General features: G+C 45.5%; 1 protein-coding gene across 3 annotated transcripts in view; it reads right to left on the reverse strand.

Annotated features, from left to right (window-relative positions):
• Ntm (neurotrimin) overlaps positions 1–16,711 on the reverse strand; it is a 977,086-nt gene that overhangs the window by 420,714 nt on the left and 539,661 nt on the right. The window contains exon 2 of one of the 3 annotated variants that reach the window (XM_057767805.1): positions 3,039–3,123. In XM_057767805.1, the coding sequence (XP_057623788.1) occupies positions 3,039–3,123 (85 nt within the window). Of the gene's footprint in view, positions 1–3,038; positions 3,968–16,711 lie in introns of those variants that run through there. The other 2 variants (XM_057767806.1, XM_057767807.1) reach the window with 2 other exon arrangements.

A 16,711-nucleotide genomic window follows, 5' to 3' on the forward strand; every position in this document is an offset into this window, starting at 1 on the left:
CTACAAAATAATTATTGTTAGGATTCACTTACATTGTTAGGAGGTTGAGACATTAACGTACAGCGCTTTGGTATTCCCTAATACACAGTGACTACTCAACACACCAGGTCTATGTAGTTACACATTCTGAGTCATGTGATCTCACCATCCATAGGAACATCAAGGGAAGGGCAAAAATGGAGGGAGATTGCAAATGCCAACACCATTGTTTCTCAATAGCTCGATGGAGCTCATTAGAGATAACTAGAAGAAGTAAAATAAACATAAACTTTAAAAGTTTCTTCAATGTAGAATTTGTTGCTGAAACATTTATTCTTTAGGGACTACAAAAGATCTCAAAGATCTTTTGGTGAGAACAAAGCAGAATAAAAGAAACTGGAACAGAAAGTCCTCTGCTGGTCATGAAGAGAACTGCAGTCTTGCTGCGAGGAGGATGGGGTGGCCTTCCATGTAAGTGGAGGTGCTTCAGCCTCTCTACTTGTTGACAGGGAAGGAAGGAAACCAGTTCCATCTAGTGCACAGTTTTAAAGAAAAAAAAAACCATAAAATCACAAACCACTGGATGGTGGCAACACATAAACAGGCAAGAAGCAAATTTAGCAGTTTTTATAGAAACAAAATAATGCATCCTAGAATCACTACGTGCGACTTTCCAACATAGAACAAGAAAAGGCAGGACATGTGTCTAAGAATTCAGAGCTTCCACTCCGAAAAGTGCACCCTTGACAAGGAAGCTCTTCCATGTTCAAGTGCAGTGCGATCTGAGAAGAGTAAGCAAACACCTGAAGAGCATGGGTGACACACGCACAGCTTGCCTGCTACACCCTGTGCCAGGTCTGACCACAACTCGTGGCCATGACTGATGTATCATTCACACCCCGGTTCGTCTAATCCCTAGGTATTAGGGTTCCATCCACTGAGAGGGCCACCCTTCTGAATGTCACAGAGACATTCAGCTCTGTGTGGCTGACACAGCATAGCAGGGGACCGGATGGACCTTTTATGCAAGGTTGGGTTGTGACCAATCCTGAGGCATAGACACAGCCTCTCCATATCCACATACTGCTATCTGGATTCAAACAAGACCACTGTGGGGAAAGTCTATGTGAAAACACAGTCTAGCATTGGTGTCTGGAAGAGACAAAGGTGAGGGTGGAAAATGAGAGCAAAGTAGCCAACCCACAGTAATGTGCTGTGAGAAAGAAGCCCCCGACACCAGCACCTGCTGGATGCAGCCGCTCTCTGAAAAAGCCAGAACCTCCTGAGCCATAGGGCTATTGCCTGCCTGGGATGACATCTTGGACCACTCTAATCCCCTTGTTTTCCTTAGAATGTGAGAGTTACTGTCAATGCCAATTGTCTATTTATAGACAATTCAAATCCCTAGGGCACTCACTACTTTCCTTTTTCTCTTTTTAATGTGTATGGGTAGGGGGATTTATTTGTATCCAAGATAATCCACATAGAAAGTATCTCTATTTTGTTCCCGGAGGTCTCCTTCCTGCAGCCAAGGGTTTGGGTCAAAGGAGCCATCTAGGGAATATTAAATTTTCCTGACTATATTGTTTTAGAGGTTTGGGGGTTTTGTTGTTGTTGTTGTTGCTTTTTTTCTATTGAAGTAGTCTGAAATCAATGCATAATTGCATCTCCCATGAAGTCCCTACTTAAAGTAAATACCAAGTCATTTCAGAGAGGGGGCCAACTGGGCAGGTTAGTTTAATCTGGAGTATTTTCTGGGGAGTCTATTCGTGGATCACTGAGTAACCAGGAGTTCTCTGGAACCATGACAGATCTCCAAAGACAAAGGATCTTGGGATATTTGCAGCCTTGCATGGTTCCTTAAATCACATGTGTTTTTGAAAATGCTCTCACAATTCGAGTCCGTGCTGCCAGCGCTCCCTCCCCAACGCTTTCTGTCCTATGGATATCACGCATGCATTCCAATCTCAGGACATTAATGGGACCAAAACAGCTGGCACCAAAGTCAAGGTTAATTTTCCAAGAATCTCCATGTCAGAGGATGAAAATAATGTCCTGTCGCCTGTGCTCAGGTCAGTGGATCATTTTTTGAAACTTTATTAATGAGGACACATTAAGTCAAAGTGAGGCAGAAAGGTTTCTTGGTCTCTTAAAAATCCCAGAGATGGAAAATCTCCTATCATAATGATCCAGTGTGTAGCCTTTCCCGGAGAGGTGTGGTTTCATCCACACTGGAAACGGAGTCAGAGCTTTAATAGTGAGGTAACAAGGGAGACAGTCTTGCCCCACTTAACACAAAATGTAGCCAAGATTCTTCTTCCCAGGTCTTGCAATTCTCAGCCCCATAAATCATTCCTGACCCAACATGACACTAAAGCCTAGAGTTTGGGGCATGCCAAGTTTTGCACATAATGACTGGATGGACAGAACAGCTAGAACATAGTTCACCCATGGAGACGGCATTTTCCACAGACAAATCAGAGGGCATGGTACCAGTGTTCGAAAGCCACATTCAGACAGGAGAGCACATCTGCCTCTGCCCACCATCTCATGGAATCTAGACATTCCAGAAAAATAATATTTGGTAAAACCAGGCTCAGGAAAAGAGGTTTTGGAAAGTTCAGTCCCTGGTGGCAACAATCAGTGGCACGGGTGGAGTGAGGGCATCCCCACCAAGTCATACCCCTGCTTTGGGACTCATTAACTTCAGAGAGAAGATCATCCCTACTGAGTCTCAGGCAAGTCCCAGGTCACCATAGTCGTCGGGCTCAGGAACAGACAGTACCAGGACCACTGCCCTCAAAATGAGAAGCTAGCCCTCACCCTTCACAAACCCCTGAGTCAAGGAAGTCAGGTTCGGGAAACACAGATCGGCCCTGGCATTGCCCTGCTATTGCCACATGCCTTGGCAGAGCAACCAGCTTAACCAGAAATTGTGCAGCGGAGGGAACTAGCGACCTCTCCACTAGCCCTGGCTTGCTCCAGTGCACACACCCGCACCCCTGTCCCTGTCCCCCAGCCCAAACAAATCATTATTTCGTAGAATGGCAGTTCCCTACCTGAGGGTGGCGCTCTCCCCCTGCCTGACCGTCACGTTGTCCATAGCTTTGGGAAAGGTGGCATCTCCGCTGCGCACCGGCACTCCTGTGGGTACAAGGAACAGCAGCCTAAGAGACACGACCACGAGGCACTTCCAGGGCAGGAACAGGTACCCACAGACCCCCATTCTCGACAGCTACAACTTCCCAGAACTCCGGCAGAGGCACGCACACGCCCCCCGGGCGAGCACAGGAAGTGGGTGGGGTGGGGAGTGAGCGCGGGGACCCAGCGATGAACTAGCGGCGACCGCGCGATGCACTGGGAGGAGGAAAGCGCGCAGACTCCTCCAAGTCTAATATTCCTCCCTCAAATCCAGCCTCAGCTCGCCAGCCTCCAAGAACCAGTTTCCACGGCACGCATCCGAGGCGGACTTTCTCCGTGCTGCCTGTGGCCAGGAAGGTGGCCAGGAAGAAGCGCAAGGCAGGCAAGCAGGCGCACAGGTGCTGGTCTCAGGAGCCGCCTCTTCCCTGTAGCAGTTCAGGCATGGCACTTTGGACAGGAGTAAGCACTTTGGTATCCAACAGGGCTGTGGCTGGGTTGCATCCAGCTACCCAGATGTGGTCTGCGATTCCTCAGTCGAACAAGGGGAAATCCAGCACTTTCTTAAGTTTCAGAGCAAGGCTCGCCGCCAGAAACAATCTGGAACAATAGCAGATGGAAAGTAGAGCACGCAATAGGCGGCACTGATGGTGCAAGGAGGCTACTGCTAAGCCGGCTTCGTGCAATCCCGGACTCCAGAATCCTGCCGCAGAGCCTCGGTCAACTTCCTTGGAGCCCAGATGCGCGCCGCAGCCTGGGCTGTCTCTGCAGCGCAGCAGCAAGGCTGGAGCGGCCGGGCAGGGCGGACCTTAGCGGTCCCTCGCCTGCTCTTTGGCTCGCTGCAGAAGGCGAAGCGCAGTCGGCACCGGAGCCGCGGACGCCACGCTCAGCGGCCGCCCCCGGCCTCCGCGCCGCCTTCCTCCCGGGAGCAGCCCCGACGCGCGCGGGCCCCGACCGCCGGGGTTGTCATGGCAGCAGCTCCATCCCTGACCGCCACTTTCTCTCGGAGCCGACTCCAAGCAATCCGGCAGGCGGGTGGCACGGACTGCGCGCTCATCCCAGCGGGTGCGGGGCGCGGGAGCCCACCTTAACCCCCGCTGCGCCGGGCCAGGGCAGGGCAGTGCACTACCTCTGGCCACAGGTTTAACCATTTCTGGACTTAAAAGAGCAAGCTCTTCGCAATTAAGAAGACAAAGTTACTGTGAGGTCTTAATAAGCCCTAGACATCTTATTAAGGGTCACAAACTAACTAGGAGGAGAAGAGCCTGCAGCATGCATGTGTGCACCTTTAAAATGGTCAAATTAATTCTATCAGCATTTAGAGTAGTGTTAGGAGGATGCTCACATAGTCTCATTTTTATTCAACGTTACACTACCCTCGGCATTCCACCCACCCACCCCCAAAGCTCCTTAAAACCCCATAGACTAAACACGGCCATTCTAAATAAAGACAGTCCACGAAAAAACAAATGTAAAAATTCCAGAAGCGTCTTGGTGGGTGAAATGAGCAAAATCCCATTAAACCCCTTAACATGTTATTCAAGTTCAACACTGTCTTTCTTAGCCCCCCGCCCCCTCTTCACACACACACACTCTGAGTATGCTAGCCGGTAAAAGGCACACAGGCATGGGCCAATGAAAGTCATTGCCTAGTTTATAAGAAAGATTCTCAGGATTCTGGATTCACCCCCTGGCATACCTGATTTCATCTCCAAGAGGTGTGGCTTTCTTTAAATCATTGAAACCCAAAGAAAGACTGGGTATGCCTCGGGACCTGTGACTTCTCTCTGTCTGTTGAGGGTTCCTCTGTGCCTACATCATGTTTCTCCCTTCACCCTAGCTCTGATGGACCATGCCTAGTCCCTGTGCAGGGAACAGAATGGATCCATAGGAACAGTGAGAATAACACCAATAGGCTCCCTTCTCAGGGACTTCTAGTCCTGAGCTTCCAATAATGACTTAAATTGTTCCTGGGAATAGGCAGGAGGATGTGATGGTTTTGTTTGTTTCTGCTGGCCTTTCTGTTGCATGACAATTGGGATACTATTTTTTAAAACAAACTATAAAATAACAATTAAAAACAACAACAACAACTCTTCCTTCAAAGCCATCCAACACCAGAGACCAAAATACCACTACAAACATGATTAGCCACTGCCGAGCTGGTATTACAGGGCCCTTGACACTATTGAGTAACACCACCCATTTTCACATAGACAGCATGTAGGGATCCACACGTGTGCTTCTCCCACAGAATCCCCCTCATGCTGCTACACCAGAGGTAGGGGAGGGCAGCGGTCAGCTTTGGAATGTGTTAGCCAAATTCAAGGGCCACAAAAGAAGATGAGCAAGCTTGTTTTTTTTTTTTTTTTTCTGTTTTTTTTTTTTTTTTTTTTTTTTTTTTTTTTTTCTGTTTTCATACTTGCTCAGGCAGTGCTGGGCCATGAAGTATCGAGCAACTTTACGCTGGAGGTGTCAAAATGCTTGCCATCAATTCATTACTAGGCCAGTTCCCTACTGTCTCCTCCGGTGACTTTTTCTGATATTAAAGTCTCAGGGAACTCATCCACTATTTTTGAACCCCGGAAACCTTTTGACATACAATGCCAAAAATTCTGGTCGTTGACTTATGGCAAGAACAAATGGCTTTTTTTTTTTTTTCTGGAGCCTATTTTGTCTCATTTTCCAGTGGGAAAATATGAAAAGCGTAAATTAAACTATTTCATTCAGTGGAGCTGTTCATGAGTGCAGACAGAAGGCTTGAGCTGCTCTCTGCTGATTAGTAGGCTTATGAGTTTAAGATTCTCTCCTTAAAGCCACTGTGTCATTCCTAATAATCCATCAGCTATTCCTCTATGGCCCTGTCGCAACCCCTCTTCCTAAGTGTCACACTCAGTGGAAACAAATGCTAGACACACGGAAGAGGAAGGAACTCATTCCAGTCTTTGGCGTCATTTCCCTACAGACCCAGGCCCGAGACTGGAGAGGCTGATTCCTTTCATGACAAATTCTAATTCAGTCTCTTGCACCTAATTCCAGGTAGGTACAAATGAGCATTAGGTTTTGCATCTAGGAATGGGGATAATGACAACCAACAGCCTGTCCCAAGGGACCTACATACATGATTAACTCTACAGGAAAAATACTTAGCAAACCATTTAAGATGGAAGAGGCTTTATTAATACATTTTTTTTTCCTGAGACTGCTTCGTTATTATGGCTAGACAGAAAAATAATCTTCAAAGGCTCCTCTAGACACAGTCTACACTGGCCTGAATGTACTTCAGCTTAGACAGGCAGAGCATCTATCTCTGAGCCTGAAGAGAAGGCTTGACCTGCAGCATCCTGGTGGCTGTCCACAGAGAGCCCATCAGAATACAGGTAACCCTCAGGGAGGACAAAGAAAAGCCACTCGTAATCTCTGTTTGGAGGACCCAGGAATCCAAACTCTATTCACAAATAAAAATCAAGAAAGGGGCTGAAGGTCAGAGATGCCCACACAATTAACAAGACAGATCTGCTTCACTCAAACCTGCGATTGAAGTGCTTTAAAAAGATGAAGATCCAAATCGCATGTCAATTGCCTTCCCATCCCCTAATCCCTAAATATAACCAGCACTTAGTGGCTTATCTTATATCCTGTCTCTGGTTTCATAAAAACTGCTGGATTTATTTTATTTTTCCCAGCATATCTGAGTTAATGAAAAAGGGATGACAGTCAGAGCAATTTCATTATTTGTGTTCTTTATAGAAACAACTTCCTCTCTGCCTCCTGGAAAGCAGACTCCTAAAGAGTGCCACCTCCACCTTCTCCCCCCACCCCGTCCTCCTCTCCTTCCTCCCTTCTTTCTCACAAACACATATACTGTACACATAAATCAACTTGTCACAGCTTGTCTCTGCACTGACAGCTGTAATTGCTTCAGGTTATAAAAATATCTTTAGGACAATACCTTTCAAGCTCTCTCTCTCTCTCTCTCTCTCTCTCTCTCTCTCTCTCTCTCTCTCTCACACACACACACACACACACACACACACATGCGTGCATGCGTGCACTGAGGTAGATAGGTTTGGTCTATACCTGAATTGTCACCTATACACTGAACTAGGGTTTGGACAAGGAGAAGCCCTGACTGACAGGCTGGGATTTTGTTTTGTTTTACTCTATGTTACCTACAGCAAGGCTGGGGTGAGCTAAAGAGCTGTGGTTATTCCACCATGCAAGAGACAGAGGAAGAGCAGTAGCTTAAGAAATGCCAGCTTTATTTCTCTACAAAGGCGAAAGGCCCCCCTCTCCTGGTAGAGATTTCAAATAGAAGCACGGGCGAGATGAAAAATGCAGGGCAGTTAGTGAGTGGCGTGACATCAAATAGATATTGGAAGATTTAATCAGAAGGAGCAGTGTAAATCTGGATAAAGAGGTGCCTTCAGGGGTGTAGGGAAGGGCTGGGCTTTGGAAAAATGCATGCTATTTTTTGCTTCTCTATGAATACAGTATCACAATAAAAAAATCACTGATCATCAGGGCTACAGTCCAGTGTGTTAGGATTTCAGTGGGAAGAGCAACAGGGTCACATAAAGAGGGGAAGGGGGCCACACGAAGAGAAAAGAGGTCAGAAACAGAGCGATCCGAGAAGAAGGAGATGAAGAAAAGGCAGGGGCATGGCTGCCTGTCCACGGGCTTTGAAACCCACAGAACTTTATAAGAGATGCACAAAGCGAAGAGATTGGAGGGGGAAAGCTGTGGAGGGCTACTGAATGAGCTGAAATCAAAGTGCCAAGAATAAAAAGGGTAGGTATCCAGAGAGCACTCCCCAAGAGTCACAGAGGTTCGGGTAAAATTGTCTCTTATGTAAGATTTAGGTCATAGTAAAACCTAGGCCCAGAGAATCACACACTGATGTGCCGAATAGGATGTGGGAAGGTGTGCAGTACATACCCTTCACTACAGGAAGGAAGTACTGAGCCCCAGTAGGCCATACTAAGTATAATGCTAATAATGAGCGAAGCAGGACAAGAACTCAGGGCTCCTGATCCCTGGTCCAGTCATCTCCCTGTTATTCCATGACAATGGACACAGTTGAAGAGATGAGCAGCAAACACTGGCTTTTACTGCTTTGTCTGGGGCCAAACAGATAACCACGAAGGGGGCCACACACTGCTCATGATACCTCTGGGTGTCCAGCAGCTCCACTGAATATGATGCATTCAGTAAACCAGCATGTATTGGGCACATGTCGAGAACTAGATAAAGAAAGGAGGAGCAAAGCACACCTGCTGGCCCTCCAGTTACCACCAGCAGCCTGGTACTCCTGGCTTTCCCCACAACCATTATTTACACTGGTATTCACAGATGTTGAAGTTCTAGTTAATCCTGACTTGTACTCCCCTCAGCTGAGGAAAATGGGTAGCAATCTACCTTCTCCTTAAGAATCAAGCCTGTGGTGCATGTCCAGATTTCTAAGCACCACAATGACTTATCTGCAGTCATTGTTAAGAGTGAAGGAGGGCTGGCCCAGGCAGTGGTGGTGCACACCTTTAATCCCAGCACTTGGTAGGCAGAGGCAGGTGGATCTCTGTGAGCTTGAGGCCAACCTGGTCTACTGGTCTACAGAGTGATATCCAGGACAGGCTCCAAAGTAACACAGAGAAACCCAAGAGAGAGAGAGAGAGAGAGAGAGAGAGAGAGAGAGAGAGAGAGAGAGAGAATGCACTTAGGGATGCCCTAATGTGAGACAAATCCTCTAGTCAGGTAAATACACACAGAGCATGCTGTATACCAAGAAAGACAAAAGGCAGGCTGTGAGGAGCTTCTCACATGTTAAGAATACATGTATGGTATAAGTACCGTAAGAAATTATTGAAAGAGGGCAAGTCCCATCAAAAATGAAAGACTTTTACATCAGGAGATGCAGCTGAGAGATCTTTACTGCTGAGGAGGAATGAAGAGTAAGTGGCATGGCAGAACCCTTGCAGCAGGCCAGCTTCGTAGACCACACCCAATCTAAGGACAGAAGGGAGGTGAGCAGAAGCCACTGCTTGGCTAGTTGTGTTCAGTTGAATTGGGCATGTAACCTGGTAGCTCTGCCCCCTTCAGTAAGGTATGTGCACTCACACACCAATTCAGACTCCATTATCCACAAAGAACAACTGTGGACTTTGGATGCAGAAAAGGCAAACATAAAATCTTTGTGCTCTGTCATGAGGATGGGACCCTGAGCACACAGCTTTGTTTGTAAACTAGCCGGGTTCATGGTACCAAGCACGTGGAGCTGTTTTGAGGTTGTGCAAACAGATACAATCACTCAGTCCAGAGCCTGGCTTCTCCCGTGGTTCTCGTGTGATACCTGGAGGGCTTGTGGTGGGCTTGTCAGGAAGGACTTAGAGAAATTCATTCAGAGGTTGGGGGAGTCTGAGAGAAGAGCATGAGCCTGGAGACAGTCATGAAATTTACATCAGGAGGGAGCCTCATCCCAGAGAGAGAGGCGAAACACTATGCAGGGATAAGGCAGAAAGAAGTGCCTCAGGCTACCCACTCCAAGCAGGAAGATGAGTGACCCACCCTTCACCCCTCTGTCCCATCCCTGAATATCTTGCCAACCAATAATTGATGTCTACTCATAGAAGCCTAGGGAAAAGAACCTGTGCTCAAGATCTGCCTTACTCTTTTGGCATTTGTCTAGGTCCTTTGAGCTCTCCTGTACCCAAGTACACACTGGAAAGGTAGAAAGAACCCAGGGTATAGGGTTCTATAGGTATCAGAGAAGATACCTCCAACCCATCCTAAATAAAGCACATTTCCAGACCCTCTTCTGGGAGCTTCTTAACCCTTCTCTGCACTATGTGCCTGCTGCAGGAGAAACCCCTTGGCGTCTGCAAGGTCAACTTGATGCAGCCTCCACTTCCAGCAAGTTGCTTGGTCTCCTAACCCTTCCAACACCCCAAAGCAGTCAATGCCATAATCATTCTAGAGAGGTTGCCTATGGGCATCAGCTTACATATTCTCACCTACACGCTATTTATAAAGTGTAATGATTGCGGGAAGAAACTCAACTGGTCAGGAGCTGGCTTCTGATACAAAAACAGGCCTATGCACGGCAATCTCTACAGCCTTGGATCTGGAGCACATCCAAGACAGCATCAGGAACACACGCCTTGCTTGCCTTACAGTTTTCCTTCCCAAAGTATCCTCTGCTGCCCATGTCTATCCCTAAACTTTTATTCACATTTTCCTTTAGAGGATTTGACTCTTTGTTCCCCAGCTCAGAGCAGAAACAGAAAAGGCCAATCTCCATGAGATGAGAACATGCTCTAAAATATACTGCTGCAATTAGACTTTTTCCTAGTAATGACTTCTACCCAAACATTGCTTTGTAAACCAGAACACCTGGGTCCCAGTTCCTTCCAGCCAATTAGCAGAACTCACTGCTAATTTGGAAATGTTAGGACATTCCTTTGTCGAAAAAACCAACATTCTACGGGGACGGTGGAACACTGTGATGATCTACCAGCTGATTCATTCCAATAGGCTCACGGCTTCCTGAAGGACTAAGAGTATGACTCCAGCCTATGATGACACCTCTTGGGACGTCGGGATCAAGGGTCTGTGGTTGCAGCCCCAGCCCACCACTTACTCACTGTGAGGAAGTGCCTGGGTCTCTACCTCCTGACTTCTATACAAAGAGTTTGGATTAGAAGCTTTCTAAGGACTCTTCCAACTCTAATAGACTGTAATTATGATGCTCCTCGGCCCTTTTCTCAGAAGCAGTTTACCCTTCAGCGTCACTTATCCGTTTCTCCTGTGCAGAAATTGCCTCTTCCTCCTGCCCTTCCACTCTCCAGTAAGCCAAGGTACCACTTCAGAATTCAGAAAACTATCATCCAAGGTAATTAATGAGCTGCCCCAGATCTAAGGCAAGCCAATGGAGGAGTCAAGATGATTAAAAGTCTTCCGATAAAGGGTTTCTTTAAGGAAAAGAAAAATCCCACAATGCACCCAGCAATGTTAATCTTCAATAAATACGCTGTTAATATTTAACTGGCATTTATTTAAACTTACAGTAACTGTCCTATTAAATCTAAATTAATTGCCCATTTGGGAATCTTCCCCTAAAGCTTAGCTGGGACATGACTGTCTAGATCATAGCCTATACTAGGCATCTAGCCATAAAGAGAATATTTAAGCCATTCTTCCAAGACTCTGCTATTGGAATAGCAAGGCTGCAAGAGTGTTGGAGATGAACTGGGCTAGTAAATTGTCTGTCCTGTGACTTCCTAGGAGGCTCCATGTTTCTGCTTTGCAGCACAAGACAATTCTGTCTCTTTATTGCTTTTATTACACAGGGCACATTTTCATTCAAGAATATAAATGCGCTTGGAACCCTGCTTCCCTCTGCCTTCTTACTCCTTTTCCCACCCATCTCTGTTCCCTTGGGTTATTTTACTTCTATTGTCAATCAGGACCGCCCGCCCCCTCTGAACTTTGTCATTTAGACTCACTCTTCTTTCTTTTGTCTTCTTCTAATCCAGGTTTCATAAACAAGACGTCTATGTGTCACAATCAGTTGTGTTCTTCTCTGTATACACATACACACATAACTACAGGTTACATACAGGCACAAATAGAAATACGCCTTCATGTGTCACTAGAACCATTTTGTAATGGCGATCACCTATAAAAGGGCTGTGAAATAATCCTCGTGCCGAGCTGCTTTGTCAGGGGTAGACAGAGTGTAATTGGGTAGAACTGATCTTTGCTCTTCCTGGAATCAATCAATATTGTTTTATTATACGTATGATCCCGGCTGAACTTCTGGGATTTTATTTCACTATGATTAGAGCACATTTACATTTGCTCACATGCTTACACTCACTGGTCTCATCCGCTACTTGTGTTCGTGAGAGGGGGATTTCATACAAGCACAGATTTCAGTCACACAGGTCTGTGCTCAGGCAGCATCTGCTTCGTACCCAAGTGTCCAGGAAGACTCAAATCCAGCCTTTCCTTAAGGAAGTGGGAACAGGATGAGGCTCTCATAATCCTCTCTAAGGTTTCTGAAGGCTTAGTTGGATTTCTCTCTGTTCCGTTTGCCTCTCAAGGAATGGAGACAGGTGAGTTTTAGCTAAGGAGAGAGGTGGAGAAGACAGATGCTGAAGAGAAGGAAGGCAGAGAGTGAGGCAAGGCATCCATCCACCCTTAGTAAAAAAACTGCTTGTGCTTACCCACTTGCAGAAGGTTTAAGGTTTTGTAACTTCTGTGGAAGCGACTATCGTTTTTTACAGTTTTTCTACCTAAACCCATATAAACTATTGTTTGTTTGTTTGCTTGCTTGTTTGTTTTTCTCCTTTCAATTTCTGTCAAGTTAGACTGAAGACAGTACAGGATCCTCACAATAAAAGAGATCCTTCATTTCCCAAAACATCTTTATTCTTCATTTTACTGACACTTAGAAAGTGGAGAAAAACAAAAGGCATTCTGAGCTCTTCCATGGTCCTTTGTTGCCTCCTCTGTTCACCCTTACACAGTAGAACGTGGAAGAGCATTGCTGATTCATGAAGACCTTGGATCTCTCACCTCCTAGGGTTCAGTCCCTTGGGTCTTTTTCTACCCAGAAAGTAACAGCTTCCTTGAACCTCCTGTAGACTTCTTCCTTGAAGTTTATCAGAGAGTCATAGGAAGCAATAAAGTGAGAAGAGCTACTAGAAAGTTCTAGGCTTGATTTACCTGAACTCAGGTAGCTCTAATCCCGGAGGAGGGCGAATGGGGGTGGGGGATGTTGTGAGTGTACATGTGAATCTGGCATAACATATGAAAATAAATTACCGCAGCTTTCACAACAGTTTTGACAAGGTGTCAGGATCAAAGATGCTTCCAAAAAGTGCATGATGAGAAGTCTCTGTTTTTCCCTCTAAGGCAGAAAACTAGCTTAAAGTTAAGATGCAAATCAAGCATAGATTGACATGTTTCTATAAGGAGAGTATTAATAAAGGATTACTCAAAGGACAGTCGCTAGGACAAATCAAATATAAGTTCTCTCTCTCTCTCTCTCTCTCTCTCTCTCTTCCTTTCTGTGAATGATCTGTCATCAGAAATTCAGGGGAACAATCCTAAATTTCAGAAGGCATTGTAATCCATTAAATAATTCCTCAGCTTATAAGAAGGAGCTGAAACAGCCCACAAACTTATGTGGAAAAGTGAACTTCATTCATGTTGGCTGCAGGATTCAATAAGAAAATACATGTAGTACCCAATGGTGGATTGTGTCAACCCCCAAAACAAGAGCTACTGGTTTTCTCTTCTCCAGCCCAGGAAAGTAACTTTGTAATCAGTCATCTCTAGAGGCTTTCTCTGCATGGTCCTAACAGTACAGTTCGCAGTGGGACACATGCATGTTTTCCCACAAATAACAAGATTTTCCCATCTCAAAATAAAATTGAACCAACGTTGTTATAAAAGATATTAGAAGCCGGGCGATGGTGGCGCACGCCTTTAATCCCAGCACTCGGGAGGCAGAGGCAGGCGGATCTCTGTGAGTTCGAGACCAGCCTGGTCTACGAAGCTAGTTCCAGGACAGGCTCCAAAGCCACAGAGAAACCCTGTCTCGAAAAACCAAAAAAAAAAAAAAAAAAAAAAAAAGATATTAGAGCCTATATTAGAAAAAAAAAACAGAAACAAACAAAAACCATTCTTTAATTGCTGTGACAAAACCTCCAATTTAATATCCAGTTTTATTAATATAGGGTCTTCTTTCTGGCGTGCTATGAACAAGGATGACGCCATCACACCTAACTCCAAAGTCACTTTTACTGTCTCCATCCTGAACTCTGCCCCTCACTACCCAGTCTCTTAACCCCTCTGTCATGCTGTTTGTGTCTTTTCTCCCCCACATATCAGGTGCTTTCTCTAAATTCTATGGAAAAGGAACCCGCCTCTCTCAGTTTCTACAGCCTCACAATGACCCAAGACACCCTCCCTCCTGAGATCTTAGCACAATGACAGATCTTTCTTGGGGCGGACGGCCATTACCAAATCTTGCCAGATCTATTGCCATCTCCACACTGCAAGAAGGAACCCGGGATCCGAGAGCATCACTTTCCTTGATGAAGCCCATAGCAGCTCCCCCACTGCCCTTTGAATAAAGCTTTCAATGTTTATGTGACTTCTGAGCCCAAAGGACCCACTCATTTGCTTTTAGCTTCATCTCCTGTCAAATTTTCTCCCAGCAAGCCAGGTTCGAACCTATTTCATTGAATGAATATTTTAATTTCTTTAAAAGTCTTCTTTCCAAGCTCGGAGACTTCACATATGCTGCCCTTGGGTTTTCCATGCTAAATTCTATCGGCCTTTTCAGTTCCTAGTGTCTCGGATGAGGATCTCTTCCATCACCACATGATAGACCCTTGCAGCATTGTTCCTCACAACAGCCACGATCTTCAGGGGGAACTGAAGGTCTCTCTTCTCTGATCCGTTCCTGAACCCTAACACAAGATCTGGCGCTTAATATCCTCATGAATATTGACTGAATTTCCATGACTGTCACAGCTTGGGGAGGTGGGGAATCGGCAATTAAAATTACTTGCTGACAAGGCTTCCAAATCAAGTATCCTTAGAAAAATGACAACACGCGATATAAGGTAGTGGACACACACTTAACGATTAAATACTAAGACCAAAAAGGACCCAAAGAGATAAAAGTAGCCACTTAAGGGTAAAAGCTGCTGTATACCAGCATATGTGGTATCTAATTGGAAAGCAAAGGCTTGGATGAGTGCGAGGGTGATAGGTTTATTAGGTCACGGATGTTTGACATATATCTATAACCTTTGAATATGACTCCCAACAGGATTGCGACTGTCCAGAGAAGGTAAGTAGGACATCTGAATTGATGTGACCTGTTGTGACCTTTCTAATGTCATGTTCCCGTTTCCCCTGTGATTCAATTGTCTGCATGGATGGAGGTAACAGAACTGTGTTCGTCTTCACCCCTGTACACTGCTATCACAGCCGTTCTAGAATACGGCTGTATCCTTGGTGAAAGCAGTTCTTAAATGCTGCAAGACAGTGTGTGTGAAAGAGAGGGCGGGGGTGGTAGGGAGAGCAGGGGAACTTAGCATTAACAGGATCAGGTGGATACCTTAAGCTCCTACACACACACACACACGCGCGCGTTCTTCCACTCTTGGCCACAGATGAGAGCAAGGCATTCACTGTTTCCTGAATACTGCAGCCTGATTTAGCTCTGGCTATGCTTGGCAAGCTCCTTTCATACGCTGGGCTGCTCAGGAGCAGGGTTGGTTTGTAAACCATCTGTAAGCCCCAGGTGCTTTGCCTCACTGCCTGCCTGTGCCAGCCTACCTCCTTCTAGAGCATGATGGGAAGCAATGACATTCCATAGAATTCTCCACTTTTCACTTAAATGGGAGAGAATGATGTTGGCAGCTATCAAAACCAATGGATAGTGTACAGGCTGTGTACACCACGGCTGTGTGCAATAGATGGTGTACAGGCTGTGTACACCACGGCTGTGTGCAATGGATGGTGTACAGGCTGTGTACACCACGGCTGTGTGCAATAGATGGTGTACAGGCTGTGTACACCACGCTGTGTGCTTCTTTTGAATGCTTTCATGAGAAGCTGATGAACAATAAATAACTTCCTTGGGGAAACTACAAAATTTCTTTTCCCTTCCTTCAGACATGGTGGAACAACATATACAAGGCTCTAAAGAGTTTAAGAAAAAGCAAGTCCACATCCAAACCGGGAGATTTTTATGAACACTTTCCCTACATAAAAGTTGGAGTAAGTTAGTAAGAAGGGATGTTTCTGCTTGCCCAGCTGGGATGAATAAACTCTTGCCACAGTCATTGAAAACACATAATGTAGGTAGGTGATGTGATATGCAGAACTCATGTGTGTGTGTGTGTTAGAGGTAATTTAATAATTACACAGATAATCAATAGCCACAAATGAATCCATGGAGAAAGGGAAAGTACAGTGACAAGAGAAGAAAAATGAAGGGAGAGTGATTCATAACATTCTGTCTCAGCACAAGGGGGCAAAGCATATTCAATATCAGCAATATTTGTGACGAGGAATTAACAAATAAAAACTGTAATAGATAGATAGATAGATAGATAGATAGATAGATAGATAGATAGATAGATAGCCTAAAACCTTGCATTTCCATCTTTCTTGGAGTCTTGTTGACTGTACCTCGCCCATGGCAGACACTGTTCTGACTGCTTTCAATCTTCTAAGAGACAGGAGAGCTTTGTGCCCTTCACCCACCCTTTCTTTGCAGACTGAAATAGAAGAGCTTTATAAAGAAAGTTACCTAAATATTTCCAAGATAGCCATTCGGCTCTAGAGAGAGAGAGAGATAGCTAAGCACAGTCAGCATAACCTCACAACAAACCCACTCCAATCCCAACATCCATCCCTGACCCCCTAGTCCTCTCCACATAAGAATAACATTAATACTAATCAGACTATTAGCCAGGGTGCTTGGCGAGAATTTGAAAAATTGGAGGAACGATCTTATAAATTATTTTCCCAGGATATCATCTTTAAGCATTAACAGCTCTAACTGACTCTG

Source organism: Chionomys nivalis, chromosome 4 (assembly GCF_950005125.1).
Source record: "Chionomys nivalis chromosome 4, mChiNiv1.1, whole genome shotgun sequence".
In the NCBI taxonomy this organism is placed as follows: Eukaryota; Metazoa; Chordata; class Mammalia; order Rodentia; family Cricetidae; genus Chionomys; species Chionomys nivalis.